General features: G+C 33.1%; 1 protein-coding gene across 12 annotated transcripts in view; it reads right to left on the reverse strand.

Annotated features, from left to right (window-relative positions):
* The window catches only part of BAZ2B (bromodomain adjacent to zinc finger domain 2B), a 421,364-nt gene that overhangs the window by 60,098 nt on the left and 348,434 nt on the right, over nt 1-12,832 (reverse strand). For 8 of the 12 annotated variants that reach the window (XM_046018124.1, XM_046018127.1, XM_046018119.1 and 5 more), the window contains 3 exons: nt 11,440-11,484; nt 11,162-11,194; nt 9,874-9,939 (listed from right to left, as the gene is read on the reverse strand). In XM_046018124.1, coding sequence (XP_045874080.1) covers nt 9,874-9,939; nt 11,162-11,194; nt 11,440-11,484 — 144 coding nt within the window. The remainder of the gene's footprint in view (nt 1-9,873; nt 9,940-11,161; nt 11,195-11,439; nt 11,485-12,832) is intronic. The other 4 variants (XM_046018129.1, XM_046018130.1, XM_046018131.1 and 1 more) reach the window with 2 other exon arrangements.

Here is a 12,832-nt window from a genome sequence, read left to right on the forward strand (position 1 = left end):
TGGTGAATTTACTCACTAATTTATTTAACTGTATAAGACAAGGTAACTTTCAAAGAACGAGAGCTTCTGGGTCCCCTCAACAATCAACTAATATTAAAATGGTACATAAAGACAGTCACAATCTAGCCGCACACAAGATTTTGTCTTATATGTCATGATTATCAGGGTATTTCCCATGATCCAGTCACATTGTGTGATACACCTGTGTCGAGAAGACAGTGTAACTAGTTTGAGGCATTGCTTAGATGATGAAGATGATGAAAAAGGACAAGAAGGGGCACGGGGAGGAAGACGGGGAGTACAGACAACAAAGAGGTGAAGGAGAAAAGCAACAAAGTCAAGACAGGGTCATACACGTGGCAAAAACTGTTAACCCCCCTTTGCCCCTTCTTCCTCTCTGCCCACAGGTCATATTGAGTTACAACACTGTACCTTTGTATATGCCATTTCCTCTGCCTGAAATGCAGAACCTCTCTTTCTTAACACAGAAATAAAGCCTGCTTTTCTTCTTCTCATAAGTGTTTCAAGCATTTTAATATTTCTCTCTTTTTCTAAGCTTCCATATAACTCGTTATATTATTTATTGTACTGTGGGACAATTACTTGTCTAAAGCTGATCTCTTCCACTTTACTGTAAGCTTTTAGTGGTCAGAGGAACAAATTTATTCACCTCTTTCTTTATGGACCAAGTTCAATTCCCAGCAGTACAATTTGCCAGACACTTCAAGGAAGTTTTTAATGATCTTTTTTTTCTCCCTATCAAGCTTGTATCAGTTCAACTTTCCTTTCCCACTGGTCTCAGTGCTGTTCTTATCTCCAACTACAATAGTTGTCATATATCTTTAACAGAAATATTTGGTGTGCCTTAGCATATAAAAATTATTTAAGCATTTATTCATTTGCTGAATGATTAATTCTACAAATGCCATATAAATAATGATAGGTTAATATTTGTACCAGTCATTAAACATATTCAATAGCTGATTTTTTTCTCAACTTTTTATATTTCATTCTGTAGGCAGTCTTCTATTTTCAGTTATACACAAACCTTGTAGCCAAAAGCAGAGTTTAATACATTTATTAATAATATTCAAGTTATATTTGGGAATTTAAAAATATCTAAAGTATATTTCTCACATCTACTCCAACATTGTTAATTTCTTAATCATTTTAATTTCATACACTATGATTTGATGTGCTTACAAATATCTATCCCCATATTAAAATTAAATAGACTTATTATCTGATAATTTTTTCCAGAAATTCAAGTTTAAAGTGGCAGTGCTATTTTAGGCCAAATTTGAAGATGTTTAAACTTGTGTAGTATTCTCTCTTCTAGACTTGGTATACTGTTTGAAAAGCAATATTTACCAACTTTTCACATAAGCACCCCCCCTTTTTAAAAAGATTTTATTTATCATTTGAAAGGGAGAGAGACAGAGTACAAAGCATGGGGAGAGGCAGAGGGAGGAGAAGCAGACTCCCCACTGAGCTGGGAGCCCAAGGGGGCTTGATCCCAGGACCTGGAATCATGACCTGAGCCCAAGGCAGATGCTTAACCATCCAAGCCATCCAAGCACCCCATACCTAAGCCTTTTCTTGACAAGTTACTATGCTTCATCCTACACTTAATTTCTGTAATATTATGGTTTCTTAAAGATTTAATTAATTAATTTAGAATGAGAGTGTATGTATGCACGTGCATGAGCTGGGGGAGGGGCAGACTGAGCTCAGTGTGGAGCCTAAACAGGGTTGAAACCAAGAGTGGAAACCCAACTGACTGAGCCACTCAGGCACCCCTATAATACTATGTTTTGTTGCCATGTCAAATACTAGGGTTTCACAATGGAACTTTCTGGGTCTGTAAGGTCAATTCACAATAAACCTTTGATGTACCAGAGAGGACTTATGAAACCTATCATAATAAGAAAGGAATGTTAAAACAGATTTTACACTACCAATGGTTAAATTTCTGGGCAATAACTTACATTGCCTACAAATAACTACAAAATATAGCTCCTGACCATTTTTTAGATTGACTTTCAATAATGACAATCAATTAGTATTCCTCCTCTTAATTTTTTTTGGCCTTCATCCCCCTCATACCTTCCAGTTTTCTAGATGTAGAAATTTTTTCTTTTTTTAAAGATTTTATTTATTTATTTGAGAGAGAAGCAGTGAGAGAGAGCATGAGCGAGGAGAAGGTCAGAGGGAGAAGCAGACTCCCCGTGGAGCTGGGAGCCCGATGCGGGACTCGATCCCAGGACTCCGGGATCATGACCTGAGCCAAAGGCAGTCGTCCAACTAACTGAGCCACCCAGGCGTTCCTAGATGTAGAAATTCTTGAAGTAAATGAATTCTCAGAATATAAGTCATTTATAATAAAATCTTTTTAATCCTCTTAATTAATGGAATTTTCCATATCAAAATATTACTAATATTTTAGTTAAGAAGTCATTTAAATTTTATTTCAAAGTTGAAACACCTTTTTATAACAAATGGATTATATTTAGATTATCCTAAACAGCCCAAAATACATAGAGTGACAATTTCAAAACCGGTTTTTTACTCACACAAAAAGACTACCTTAGGGGCTCTCAAGTCATAAATGACCGTATTTCCAGAAATCTATAGCATAATAATAAATGTATGAAATAAATTTACTCTATTTTAGAGTCATAGAAGTTTAAAAACCAAACAATGAATGTGGTAGAATGACCTGTTATTGTAAACTTTTACAACTTAAAAGACTGCAAAACAAGACATTTTTTAAGAGACAATGTTGCAAAGATGCCTTATTTTTTTTGCTTTTTATGATTCTACTAGGTCTCTTAGGTGTTTGTTTTGGGAATAATTAGGGGAATACATTTCTTTTGACAGCAACTCGTACTTAAATTTCAAAGACATAAATATAATTTAAGAGACACAGGTTTACCTCAGAGTGCAGGAAGACTGCAAGTATAAATAAGATTAATAATACAAGCCATTTATAGAAGACAGACATAAAGATTAACAGTTACTATTTTATGGTAACACTGAATATGAATAGAAAAATCAGGGTAATTTTTTTTAAGGGGACTATTTTTTCATTTAAAATATTATGAAAATTAAGTTTAAACAAATTTTAAAATTATGAATCACATGATGAAGAGAGAGACCTTTACGTTTTATATTTTAATAAAAATTTTATTTTATAGGTATAATATTTAAAAAGAATAAAACCTCCCAGTTATTATATTTTCTCAAAATCCCCCAAGGTATTACAGAAGTCTGTACTTACTTTAGATTATGTATCTAATAATCTGTAGAATAGCTACTATAAATGTGTCCTAAATTTAAATTAAAATTGTTAATAATTCCTGAGTCAGATTGAATCAGAGATTTTAATATACCTAAATTAAATTGATAATAATCCTTTAAAAATTGACGTTGTTTATAGGACATTTAGCATCTTATCATATAGCTAATATAAAATCATTTTATATTTGTTTTTAGACTGACTCTAAAATTAAAGTACATTATAAGTACATTTTATAAATACAATATACAAGCATGCCACGGAATTATATTTACCATGTCTTCAACTGAACAATTGGGTTTGCTTAAACAAAACCATCTATGTGTGCAATTCTACTTATTTTCATTTTTCACTAACTAGTAACTAATATAAATATAGGATTATAAAATAGTCTCATGACTTGAATCATGGATGGGGAGGGTTACAAATTTTTTCTGCTTTCAAATTGTTTATTAGATGGCTTCTGAAACCTGAGCTACTCTCTTCTATTTTATGGTTTTGTCTCCTAAAGTGCTGACACAATCTTCTGCGATAGCAGCATATTTAACAACCTTTTATAGTTTATTGATCCTTGGAGGGAGACATATAAAAGACTCTTGACGATCACTATGGTTGATTATTCAGTTAATATGAGTAAAGTGGTTATAAATTTGTGACTGGTATGGTCTAAAGTTTTTCTAAATGAAAGAGGAGATTTTGAGCTACTTTGCCACACTGCTTTAACCAACCTGTTTCTAGTGCTTGGTAATAATGAAAGCAGATGTGTCTCATATTATACTTGAATTATACTAGAAATTAGCCTCTTTTATTCATGAGATTAAAACTATTCTTCCTTACATTTTCTTATGAAAATATTTATGAATTATGATGATATAGTAGTGATCCTTTAAAATTACTAAGAGAGTAATAACAAGTAAGGTAATTTATGTAAGTCTGAATATTCTTACTAATTATAGGGTTTTTAAAAAGATTTTTATTTATTTATGGGGTGGGGGAGACACCATGAGCAAGGGGGGAAGGGCAGAGGGAGAGGAAGAAGAAGACTCCCTGCTGAGTAGGGAATCTGATGCATGCCCTCATGCCCCCAATCCCAGGACCCTGGGATCATAACCTGAACTGAACAGATGCTTAACCAACTTAACCACCTTAACCCAGGTGCCCCACTAATTATAAATTTATATAATGGAAAAACTATAGAAATTGGGATTATTTTAGTAAAAATTTATTGAGTTAATCTAAATCAAAAAGTAAGATCCATAAGAGACTATGGACTCTGAAAAACAACCTGAGGGTTTTGAAGGGTCAGGGGTGGGAGGTTGGGGGAACAGGTGGTGGGTGATGGGGAGGGCACGTTTTGCATGGAGCACTGGGTGTTGTGCAAAAAGAATGAATACTGTTACGCTGAAAAAAAATAAATAAAAAAAAAAGATTTCTGGGTCAGGAAAAAAAAAAAAAAAAAAAAAAAAAAAGTAAGATCAGTGTAATATACACAGAGTAACATAAAAGTGATGTTTGTGTTGCCATCTTACTTTGATGGTTATGGGGAGGTTCTTGGAATAATTTCAGATGTTATCAGAGATTTTTAATTAATAAGGTGAAAGCAACTTATTTTTTTAACCTCATTAGTTTTTTAAATATTATTCAGAGCATTTGTGTGTGTGTGTGTGTGTTTTATTTCTTTTCAGTATTCAGAGCATTTTTGTTTATCTTCTCTATTTTTCTTTCTTCACAATCTAATCATAAAATGTTGAAGGTATTGAAAGCTAGAATCAAGGTTTTATATATATAGGCCCAGTTCAGAATTTTTAGTTGGCCCTGCCTAGATATCATATGGCTATAACTTTACAATAAAGTTTTTTTTTTTTTTTTGAACTCAAGCAGTTATTTATTTCCCCAATCAAAAAGACATGCATTAAAACAAAAACATGTTCAAGCATTGGTGTGCCACTTAGAAGCTTTAAGATAATTGGATACATTACCAATGTTCTCATTTCATTCAAGCTGAAAGTCTCAAATATCCTTTGACTAAATGAGTCTCAAATTTCACATTTGGAAGATTTGTGTTAGTTTCTGAAGGCGTTTTCCCAGATATATAAGTTACCTTATATGCCTAATAAATTATCAACCCTGTACTAGATATGTAAATTAGGATGCAGATGCCAAATTGATGATATTCTTCTGTCTTTCAAAGCCTCAAAGCACAAGGAACTTAATGAAACATGAGTAGACTCTCAACTGTAATTATTAGAATTCCCTTCTCTTCTTTGCAGGATTTCCACACCTCAGGTTTACCCAAGCACAGCTCTCAGATCCAACTAATACATATTCCATCAACAGATGAATGGATCAAGAAGATGTGGTATATATACACAATGGAATACTATGCAGCCATCAAAAGAAATGAAATCTTGCCATTTGCGACGACGTGGATGGAACTAGAGCGTATCATGCTTAGTGAAATAAGTCAATCGGAGAAAGACAACTATCATAAAGTTTGTTTTTTTAATAGTTAATAACAGAAAAAAAATATAGATAATAGGACATAGAATATGAAGCCAAGATATGCCCATTATTAGCATTACACTAGTTACATCTTTTGCATGTTAAGTAATAATAAGGAAATGGACAAGTACATATAGGAATATTTTGTTAATATTCACAGAGGTGGCACATTGATGTAAAGATCTGGTTAAACTTTTGGGTTGCCAGTAAAAACATATGCCTAATTACTGCCTAACTGTTTACACTGTAAATTTTTATCTCTGACATAATAAAATTATTATTATTTTTGTTTTTTTCTATAGTATCTAATCTAATACTCTGCACAAAATAGTAGTTTAAGAAGTTAAAAAAAATAGGGGCGCCTGGGTGGCTCAGTGGGTTAAAGCCTCTGCCTTCGGCTCAGGTCATGGTCTCAGGGTCCTGGGATCGAGCCTCACATCGGGCTCTCTGCTCAGCAGGGAGCCTGCTTCCTCCTCTCTCTCTCTGCCTACTTATGATCTCTGTCTGTCACATAGATGAATAAAATCTTTAAAAAAAAAAAGTTAAAAAAATAAAACACTTAGTCGATCACAGATCTAGAGGTACCATTCAATAGATGAACATACTATAAAATCAGAATAACTGGTAAAATTATCTAGTTTTGTTCATAAGTCTATAGTTATCAGAGGATAACATTTTAAGAGCTCAGTTTTACCTATGGGGTTCTCTTAAACGTTCCAATAAAGGATTATTTGTGACATATTTCATTTTAAATAATAGTTTCTTGAATGTCTAACTCTAAGAAAACATCTAGAGTAAAAGATTCTATTATTACATAAAGAAAATTATATAGGTAGAGAACATAATAATGTACTCATTCTTTAATGATATTTTTATCACCAATTTGTTGAACTGCCGTTTGCATTTTAACTCATTCATTCATTCATTCATTCAACTACAATTTTCTAACGTCCAACTGTATACCTGGCTCTACAGTGATACACAAGACAGACAAGATTCCTGTCCTCAAAGATCTTACATCCTGTGAGGAAGCAGACCATAAACAACTGTAAAATAAGTAAGATGATGGAATGGAGTTCCAAAGGTGAGGCATTAAAAAAGGGCAAAATTAGGTGTTCTGGGAAGGTCTCTTAGACAAGTTAACATTTGATCTATAACTAAACAACAAATAAGAATCACTTGAATATTTGGTGGAAGAGCAGCAATGGTAAAGACTCTTTGTTTAGAATAATAAAAAAAACAAAAATGACTGTACTTAACAGACAAATCGTATGAGGTAAAGTGGAAGTGAGAGGCAGAGGTCAGTGCATGTGGGACTGCTTTGTGACGGTGAGGCATGTGGACTTTACTACAAGTGCAGTAAGAAGCTACTGCTTAGTGTTAAGATGTAACCTGGTTCACTTTCTGAAGTGAATCACTCTGGCTGCTCTGTGGAGAACACAAAGGGAGTGCTTAGGAAAATAAGAATGCAAACAAGGGAAGGAGGTTCCTTAAATTATTATGCTTTATGTTATTAAAACATATATAGCATAATAATTATATACTATATATATATATATATATATATATATGCGCACATTTCTCTCTCTCCCTCTCTTTTTTTTTTTTTTAAATTTAATAGTTTAGCATGGTTGCCTTGACATTCCTTTCCCAATTACTTATGCTTGATGTGAGCAGCCCAGTCCGGAATGTGCATTGCCCCAATATAGGTGCTTTCATTTTTAGTTTTTTCACTTTATCTGATGCTTATTTTTATTTTAAAAAAATATTTTAATTTTATTTTTTTTTCAGTGTTCCAAAGCTCATTGCTTATGCACCACACCCAGTGCTCCATGCAATACATGCCCTCCATGATACTATTATTTTTCTAAGTACTTCAGATAGAAGTGTGAATACTATGTATGTTACTCATGTTTCTTTTTCTGAGGATGAATGAGATAGGAGAGGGAGAGCTGTACTTGGTTTCTCATATTCCTTTCCAAGTTTTACTGGAACCAATGTACCTGATTTGCTTATCTAGTCAAAGGTAAATCTTCTTTCCATGAAAGATGCTCTTAGTCTTCCATGGATTCTTAGAATGTTTAATTTTAATTACCTTCATTTATCCTGTGGCTGCTATCTTTCACTCAAACCAGATCTTATTCACCTCACTTTAGCAGCTTTTCCCACTCTCTTCCCAGACAACAGGAAATATGAAAAACCAATGGAAGAGGTCATGCCTTTTGGGCCTTTTGGGTGCTTTTTAATCTGGGCATTCACTCTCTTTGATGATCTTACTCTTACTCTTGGGTTCTCATCTTCTACTAAATTCTAATATATCTGGAGATAATGTTCTGCATTATCATTATTCTGCCTTTCTTTAGCTTTTTTTCCCATCAGGAAAAATTGGAATGGCATGCTCCTGTTCTTTTTAGCCCTCTAGAAAGAAGTATACTTGGTAGAGAGGAACTTATCTCTTGAGAATTTTCTAGGTCCTTTTCCTGAGTTGTTCTTCAGTTTTCATCCTCCACATTGGAGGAAATTAGGTTGAGCTTTTAATTACTCCCTTTCCTATCTTTCCACTGCCACACTGCTTTTAGAAAGGAACAGAGATAGCAGCCACTCCAATTCTCAGAATTTGTTGCCTTTCTTTCTCTGCTTGTCATTTTTCAGAGATTATGGTTATAAATTCAAACATAGACTCACTGTTATGTTAGGTGTAAAAGCTGTCAATGGGACTGGATAATTAACAGGTTTGGAATAAAAGATAGTAAGAAAAATGTTAAGGCAAACTTCCATGAAATTTAGGAGAGTCAAAGAAATGATTGCTGGAAGAGGCTAAGTTAGAGGTAATCTATGCTAGTAGTTCCCAACCTGGCTATGCATCTTGCTAGGCCCACTCTACACAGCAAACACATGGAGAGTGATAGGAACTATTGAGCACTGTGTGGTGCTACGTTTTGTTCCAAAAACTTTACACATACACTCATACAGATCTACACCTATTTAATCATTACTACAAATTGAAACAGGAACTGCTATCAACTCTATTTTATAGATGAAAAATTTGAATCACAGACAGGTGAAATAACTTGCCTGAGGTCACATAGCTGAAGAGCACTGAAACCAGAATTCAAATCCAGGTAACAAGGTTACAATGTCCAGGTTCCTAAACAATATACTTATTGTCTCTCTACATTAGAAATCTGTAATGATAGATTTAAGCCAGAGCTGAGGCAAAAATACTGAAATTCAGCTCTCTCAAACTTCTAGACCAAATTGTTATTTTTAATTCTCTTACTAAATGTTTATCTCAGTTGATGATCTTATAATCCTAAGAGGTAGGTATCATTATCTCAATTTAAAAGAAGAAATAAACTTTAACCAGAATTTAAATAAAATTTTGAAACAAAAAAACAGAAGGAGAGGAGGAAAGAAAGGAAAGAAGGAAGGAAGGAAATGTATTGGGCCTGAAGAGGTAAAGCAAGAAATTCTGAGTCTCTCACACTCCAAAGCCCTGGATATCATGGCCATAACTCTATTCAACTGTTTTAATACAGAATGTATTGCTTTGTAATATATATATTTAACCTTTAATTGCTTTCTGTTACATTCCAAATAAGCTCATTTTGACTTATTTCAATAATTTCCTTATTCTGAATTATCTGTTTAAAGTCTATCCTAAGGAAAGTACTTAAGTGCAATTTTACACAGAATAGTAAAGAATAATTAATTCTGAAGGCAAAAGTCCATGGATGGACTGACTGATGTTTCAGTTAGGACACACAGAACTTGTTTAGGCATGCTGTAATATTAGTTTTGTGAAACTCTGGTTACAGTAATAACTACTTTTATCCAAGCAAATGTCATTCATACATTAAAAAAGATAATTAAAATCTCAGCCAAGAAAATTAACACATAGATTGGAATCCTTCCTACATTCTTTTATGTTCTAATCGTTATTATCTTTAATATTTGGCTTGCTTTTGAAAGCCAATAAACCATGACAAACCTACACTATGAAGAATTTATATTTAGAAAAACCAGTGCTTTAGGAAAAAATACTAGTACTTTTCCTAGAAACATGCACTTACTTCTGCTTTTTTACGAGCTTCCATAGCTTTCATAAGCATCATATGTTGTCTCCTTCTCTCTCGTTCCTATTAGGCCAGATAAAATTAGGAAAATAATTATAATTAATAGTTTGATTTTGAAATGGAAAAACAAAACAAAACAAAACTCAGTATAGCATGTTTAGCATTTATAGACAAGTCACAGTAAATACTAAATATAAGACAAGAATGGCCAGTCTGTGCATGTTTTAGTTCAGGTTTAGAAAGCAAATACAAGAACAATCAAAAGCAAAAAGGTAAAGCAATGAACATGGAGACAGTGTAAACAGAAGCATACAAGATTTACTTATGGTCAGTTGTGATGCTCCTTCAAAAGCTGGCAGAACAAAAAGCATAATGGTTGGCTGGAACAGGTCAGTTACCTTACATCTGCTATTAGAAAAACCACAAATATGTACTATAGGCCAATTAAACTAAAGGTTTAGTTTAGATCTTAAGTTCTTAGACAGAAATTCATTTATAATCACTTTAACTTCATGGTTTTAGAATTAAGTTATTTTTATTTCAAGCACACTATCATTTTGCAAATTCAATAGGCCACCAACAAATTAGATTTTTTTTTCAGTTTTTATACCAATTTAGTCAAACTAGTCGTCGTTCACATACCCACACCAATGAAATGGGATACTCCTATTTACTGATGTCTGCCACTTGATGCGCTATTTAAGACCGTAAAAGCTGCACCAGTGGCTAATAATGGAATCTAAAAGGCACAGTATGAAAATTAGCTATGTACAAGTTTTGATAATTTCATTTTATTTTAAAATTTAAAAATTACAGTTACATCTAATGAATTCTTTTTGTTTAAATGTATTTGGTTCCCCCAAAGGGACAGTTCTAAAATTATTTCTCAAATTTTGTCTGTAAAACCAGAATATATTTCATATTCTCTCATCAACCTAACTCAAAATTCCCATTGTATTCAATGGCAGTTTTGCACCTAGAATGATGGGAGAATATGGGTCATTATCGTCTAATTGTATAGTGATCCAACTCTCATTGTGACATCAGTAATGTAAAGTTTTAGATGGCAGCCTTATATAAGGCTTGCACAATTCGATTAGAAATCTTGGAGATGTATCATACTTCTTTATAGACAGACAAGCAGATGTATGCAATGCACTGTGCTGTAAAGCCATGCAGCAGTATGTAATATGACAGCAGCCAGTGCTACACTTTATGCATTGCTATGACAACCATATCACAACCAAATCACAATGCGGTGTTAGATGTACAAAAATAAACATACCCATACCATATCTAGTCTATGCCTCTCCAACTCCTGGTAGAAAGAGTTGGCACAACATTATGAAACAGAAATCACAGAGTCATGAAACCAATTTTTAACCCCCCAAAAGACACCAATACCAAAGCAAGGCAATAAACCATAAGATGAAGGAAAAACTTAAGCAGGAATATTAAATTGGAAACTTTTAAGAAAACATTTTGAAGATTTTCCCCAAAATAGATTTAAGAAAAATTATAAAATATACATTTCAACAATTGTATAACTTTATGTATACAGACCTGATGCTTCAGAAGAACAGCTTGTTGTCTTCTCATTTCTTTTTCCTTAAAAATAAGAAACTTTTAATATATAATTCTTAGGGAAGATTTAGAACATAGTACAAGCATTAAACGTTCCTTTTCTGAGATTCTATAATCTTCCATTAGGTCAAACCACATGGAATCGTAAATATTTGATCATTTTTTACTTACATAGTGGCAATTTCATATGCTTCTACTTAATACAGAAAGATTATATGATAGTAGCTAGGATCCTATTCAGTAGCCATTTAAATTTAAAATTCAATAACCTAATAGCATAGTTCAATGGCACATTCACTGAACTGAGTAGCTAAATGGTCAGAGCATATCAGATACAACTGACACATGTATCTTTAAAATTATTTTAATACATTATATAGAGCAATCCTCAAATCCAGCTGATTAGAACTCTTTCCACTCCAAACATAAATTTCCAAATATACTATATTACACCCTAACAGCATCTATATCATTTCTGTACACTATCTATGAATGAAAGTAACAACAGACTTGAGATCAGTTTAAGATTTTCATCTCAGCTATAACCCAGGGCACTACCCCAATGGGGTCGGGCTTAATGCAAGCAATTCTACAAATGTCATTAATGTAAATATTCTTATAAAGATAAAAATCTAGATGATATTAAGCGATGAAAAGGGGTAGAAATCTAAAGAAAAAGTAAGAAAGTCAATGTAGAAAAGGTAACTAACGGTTCCCTGGCTTTATAGGATATATAATTGTGTCTGTTTCTGAAACCAGCAGGATCACTAAGCTGCCCTCTTTCAGTAATTAATTATGAGAAAAAGTGGAAGGTGAGGGGTAGTGTGTGTGTGTGTGTGTGTGTGTGTGATTTGGGGGGGTCCAATGCTTCATGTCAGAAAATCAAAACCAAAACATTACAATAATTAACAATGGCTAATTTTATTATTGGCAAGTGACAGTTTGTTCAAGTTAGGTTTTTGTTTCGGTAGGCTCTTCACTTTTTAATAGCTAAAACAGTTGCTGGACATTAACCAAGTTATAATCTAAGTAGAGAGTCAGATTTGGGACACAATTTGAAACATAAACATCAACAACACAAAATAGCTTTGGGAAGATTATTCTGATTCAGCAAAACTATATACAGGTATTATGCAATAGTTTGCATTTCTGATTTGACGTTTGCTACTTAAAGATCTCAAAGCATCACATAAAACCTGTATAATGAAATTAAAAAAAAAACAAACATACAATATACATACAATAAAAGCACACATTATATACATGTTGTGTCTGCCCTAAACATTTTTTTAAGATAATCACATTGAGGAAAGCTTTATTTTCATATAATTGATACTGATGTAACATCACATAGTTTTTATTTTTGAAAAAT

The sequence above is a fragment of the Meles meles genome, chromosome 9 (assembly GCF_922984935.1).
Source record: "Meles meles chromosome 9, mMelMel3.1 paternal haplotype, whole genome shotgun sequence".
Taxonomy (NCBI): Eukaryota; Metazoa; Chordata; class Mammalia; order Carnivora; family Mustelidae; genus Meles; species Meles meles.